This window comes from Anomaloglossus baeobatrachus, chromosome 9 (assembly GCF_048569485.1).
Source record: "Anomaloglossus baeobatrachus isolate aAnoBae1 chromosome 9, aAnoBae1.hap1, whole genome shotgun sequence".
NCBI classification, from domain to species: Eukaryota; Metazoa; Chordata; class Amphibia; order Anura; family Aromobatidae; genus Anomaloglossus; species Anomaloglossus baeobatrachus.
Window position 1 is genome coordinate 218,842,277 of NC_134361.1, and position 5,558 is coordinate 218,847,834.

Consider the following 5,558-nt stretch of genomic DNA (forward strand, 5'->3'; position numbering starts at 1 on the left):
GTATGGTAGCGTGCTTCTTTATTGGCCACGTATACAGTATGTTTATACTTATGGTGCTTTGCTAGTTTGTGTATATTTATACTGTCTGGTGTATAGAGTATATGGCAGTATACTGGACATTTGGTTCTCTATATACTCATACTAGCTGTATAGTAGCGTGCTAGTTTATTGGCCAAGTATACAGTATGTTTATACTTACTTATGGTGCTTTGCTAGTTTGATGTGTATTTATACTGTCTGGTGTATAGAGTATATGGCTTTATACTGAACTCTATATACTCGTACTAGCTGTATATGTGCTAGTTTATTTGCCACGTATACAGTATGTTTATACTTACTTATGGTGCTTTGCTAGTTTGCTGTGTATTTATACTGTCTGATATATAGCATATATGGCTTTATACTGGACATGTGATTCTCTATATACTCGTACTAGCTGTATGGTAGCATGTTAGTTTATATGGCGGTAATAATAATAATTCCACAAATACAATATTGCGGCATATATCACGTTATTTATTAACCCATCGTGCCCGCTCTAAGTACAATTATTCTTGAACAATGTGACATTAACACCCATAAGGGATTTCAGTTGACTTTGAAGGCTGGCAATGCTGAGACCAGCCTGGACCGAGTTGGCATTGTTTGGCGCCAGTGATCCTTCGGCTCTCATCGGCTGGTTGTTGTTGTTCAAGCAGCAGAAGGCGCTCCACACGTGGCTGGGAATATTGATTCTTTGCACCCCGTTTACTGAAATCCAGTTGTTTCCAGGTACAACGCCGGTAATGACGAACATCTTTCCACAAGTGGCGGCGATGCTTCTCACTTTCATTTCGTTGCTTCTCCAACCTCCACTGTTCAAGGGACCGTGCATGGGGGCCACATTGGCGAGGGTGTATGTGGCTTTCTGTCCTGGTCCATCAGGGTGGTCAGCATTTGGGTTGAGGTGGCCCTTGTGGTAGTTGCTTCCACTATAGTCAGAGTTGATGGCTTGAACTTGCTTAATGAGGTCCGCCGGGGTACCTGAAAGACCAAGGTTTCGGATTGCTGTTTCGGTTGCGGGCTGGAGATTCATTTCTTGGGGAAGTCTAGTGTCCACCAACTGCAATATAAGCAGAATATCCAGTGATCTCCAACCTTTATTCCATGACTATCACATTTTTCCTATTTAGCAAGACGTATAGTGCTTCCTTTATACACTACACATGCTTGTCTCATTTTCCCAAATGATTCATGTATTAATGCTATATAAAAAATATATATAAAGCCCCCTCCCCAAATTAAGAATATCTACAATTAGCAGCGAACATGTAAATTATAATCAAACTTACCAAGTAAGAAGTGTTATAAAAGAATATGTGAGACAAATATTACTATATATATATTCCTGGACCTCTTTAATAGAATTGCAGATGAAGGGTTAGTCATCTCATCCCTGCTTGGTATGTCTTAAATGTGTCTTAAACTTTAGTGTATGTTTAAGACATAAGGATATAGGGATAATATTCGTGCCCATGGCGGTACCGAAAATTGATTTTGTATATTGTCTATTAAAAAGTACATTTCAACGAAAAGCATATACATCATTTCATGAGTAATACCTGTGTCCATAGCGGTATCCAAAATTGATTTTGTATATTTTATTGTCTCTTAAAAAGTACATTTCAACAAAAAGCATATACATAATTTCATGAGTAATACCTGTGTCCTTAGCGGTACCCAAAATTGATTTTGTATATTTTATTGTCTCTTAAAAAGTACATTTCAACAAAAAGCATATACATAATTTCATGAGTAATACCTGTGTCCATAGCGGTACCCAAAATTGATTTTGTATATTTTATTGTCTCTTAAAAAGTACATTTCAACAAAAAGCATATACATCATTTCAGGAGTAATACCTGTGTCCATAGCAGTACCCAAAATTGATTTTGAATATTTTATTGTCTCTTAAAAAGTACATTTCAACAAAAAGCATATACATCATTTCATGAGTAATACCTGTGTCCTTAGCGGTACCCAAAATTGATTTTGTATATTTTATTGTCTCTTAAAAAGTACATTTCAACAAAAAGCATATACATAATTTCATGAGTAATACCTGTGTCCATAGCGGTACCCAAAATTGATTTTGTATATTTTATTGTCTCTTAAAAAGTACATTTCAACAAAAAGCATATACATCATTTCAGGAGTAATACCTGTGTCCATAGCAGTACCCAAAATTGATTTTGAATATTTTATTGTCTCTTAAAAAGTACATTTCAACAAAAAGCATATACATCATTTCATGAGTAATACCTGTGTCCTTAGCGGTACCCAAAATTGATTTTGAATATTTTATTGTCTCTTAAAAAGTACATTTCAACAAAAAGCATATACATAATTTCATGAGTAATACCTGTGTCCATAGCGGTACCCAAAATTGATTTTGTATATTTTATTGTCTCTTAAAAAGTACATTTCAACAAAAAGCATATACATCATTTCATGAGTAATACCTGTGTCCATAGCGGTACCCAAAATTGATTTTGAATATTTTATTGTCTCTTAAAAAGTACATTTCAACAAAAAGCATATACATCATTTCATGAGTAATACCTGTGTCCATAGCGGTACCCAAAATTGATTTTGAATATTTTATTGTCTCTTAAAAAGTACATTTCAACAAAAAGCATATACATAATTTCATGAGTAATACCTGTGTCCACAGCGGTACTCACAATTGATGGTACCCACCAATTCAAGCGATACCCATCAATTTTGGGTACCTCTGTGAAAACGGGTATTACTCATGAAATGATGTATATGCTTTTTTGATGAAATGTATTTTTTAAGAGCCAATAAAATATACAAAATCAATTTTGGGTACCGCTATGGACACAGGTATTACTCATGAAACGATGTATATGCTTTTTGTTGAAAGGTACTTTTTAATTGACAATAAAATATACAAAATCAATTTTGGGTACTGCTATGGACACGGGAATTACTCATGAAGTAATGTATATGCTTCTTGATGAAATGCACTTTTTAATAGACATTAAAATATACAAAATCAATTTTGGGTACTGCTATGGACACGGGTATTACTCATGAAGTAATGTATATGCTTGTTGATGAAATGCACTTTTTAATAGACAATAAAATATACAAAATCAATTTTGGGTACCGCTATGGACATGGGTATTACTCATGAAATGATGTATATTCTTTTTGTTGAAATGTACTTTTTAATAGACAAATATACAAAATAAATTTTAGGTACCGCTATGGACACGGGTATTACTCATGAAATGATGTATATGCTTTTTGTTGAAATTTACTTTTTAATAGACAATAAAATATACAAAATCAATTTTGGGTACTGCCATGGGCACAAATATTATCCCTACAGTTAGGTCCAGAAATATTTGGACAGTGACACAATTTTCGCGAGTTGGGCTCTGCATACCACCACATTGGATTTGAAATGAAATCTCTACAACAGAATTCAAGTGCAGATTGTAACGTTTAATTTGAAGGTTTGAACAAAAATATCTGATAGAAATTGTAGGAATTGTACACATTTCTTTACAAACACTCCACATTTTAGGAGGTCAAAAGTAATTGGACAAATAAACCAAACCCAAAAAAAATATTTTTATTTTCAATATTTTGTTGCAAATCCTTTGGAGGCAATCACTGCCTTAAGTCTGGAACACATGGACATCACCAAACGCTGGGTTTCCTCCTTCTTAATGCTTTGCCAGGCCTTTACAGCCGCAGCCTTCAGGTCTTGCTTGTTTGTGGGTCTTTCCGTCTTAAGTCTGGATTTGAGCAAGTGAAATGCATGCTCAATTGGGTTAGGATCTGGTGATTGACTTGGCCATTGCAGAATGTTCCACTTTTTTGCACTCATGAACTCCTGGGTAGCTTTGGCTGTATGCTTGGGGTCATTGTCCATCTGTACTATGAAGCGCCGTCCGATCAACTTTGCGGCATTTGGCTGAATCTGGGCTGAAAGTATATCCCGGTACACTTCAGAATTCATCCGGCTACTCTTGTCTGCTGTTATGTCATCAATAAACACAAGTGACCCAGTGCCATTGAAAGCCATGCATGCCCATGCCATCACGTTGCCTCCACCATGTTTTACAGAGGATGTGGTGTGCCTTGGATCATGTGCCGTTCCCTTTCTTCTCCAAACTTTTTTCTTCCCATCATTCTGGTACAGGTTGATCTTTGTCTCATCTGTCCATAGAATACTTTTCCAGAACTGAGCTGGCTTCATGAGGTGTTTTTCAGCAAATGTAACTCTGGCCTGTCTATTTTTGGAATTGATGAATGGTTTGCATCTAGATGTGAACCCTTTGTATTTACTTTCATGGAGTCTTCTCTTTACTGGTGACTTAGACAGATACACCTACTTCACTGAGAGTGTTCTGGACTTCAGTTGATGTTGTGAACGGGTTCTTCTTCACCAAAGAAAGTATGCAGCGATCATCCACCACTGTTGTCATCCGTGGACGCCCAGGCCTTTTTGAGTTCCCAAGCTCACCAGTCAATTCCTTTTTTCTCAGAATGTACCCAACTGTTGATTTTGCTACTCCAAGCATGTCTGCTATCTCTCTGATGGATTTTTTCTTTTTTTTTCAGCCTCAGGATGTTCTGCTTCACCTCAATTGAGAGTTCCTTAGACCGCATGTTGTCTGGTCACAGCAACAGCTTCCAAATGCAAAACCACACACCTGTAATCAACCCCAGACCTTTTAACTACTTCATTGATTACAGGTTAACGAGGGAGACGCCTTCAGAGTTAATTGCAGCCCTTAGAGTCCCTTGTCCAATTACTTTTGGTCCCTTGAAAAAGAGGAGGCTATGCATTACAGAGCTATGATTCCTAAACCCTTTCTCCGATTTGGATGTGAAAACTCTCATATTGCAGCTGGGAGTGTGCACTTTCAGCCCATATTATATATATATATAATTGTATTTCTGAACATGTTTTTGTAAACAGCTAAAATAACAAAACTTGTGTCACTGTCCAAATATTTCTGGACCTAACTGTATATCCATTTTTTTTGTCTTTTAAGGAGTACTTTAAGAAAAACCATAGTGCCCATAGCGGTACCTAAAGTTGATGGCTAACATTTTAGCGGCATGAAACAGCCACTAATCATAATATTAATCTCTCTTTGCTTTGCCAAATGCTGTAACCTATTTAGTTGCCGACAGCAAGCTGTTTATGTGTCGTATACAGAATTAAATTAAACCCCTCTTACCTGTGGCTCCAATCGGAATGTCTGGTCATCTCCCGTCGTATCACCAGGTTGTGTGTCCAGGATATAGGCTGAATACAAAGCATATCTGTTCCCTTTGTGATAAAGTGATGCAAAAAAAGGATTGTTGTAGTTTTCATACATATGGCAGACTGGGGTAAGGGAACTGGATAAGCTGTCAAGTCCTACAGGAGGTGTGCTTGAGTAGAATTGGCCACGACAGTCGTTGAAATTTGGGCTTACTGTGGCGAAGACTGCATGAGTCAAGGCCAACACTACGAAGATGTGGTAATCCAT

The 5,558-nt window shown here is 36.9% G+C and overlaps 1 protein-coding gene across 1 annotated transcript; it reads right to left on the bottom strand.

Moving 5' to 3' along the window:
* Window positions 1-538: 538 nt before the first annotated feature.
* LOC142251898 (endonuclease domain-containing 1 protein-like) lies at window positions 539-5,558 on the bottom strand. The gene is made up of 2 exons (XM_075324947.1): window positions 5,265-5,558; window positions 539-1,102 (listed from the first exon to the last, which is right to left on the bottom strand). The coding sequence occupies exons 1-2, from the start codon at window positions 5,556-5,558 to the stop codon at window positions 539-541; spliced, it is 858 nt and encodes a 285-aa protein (XP_075181062.1).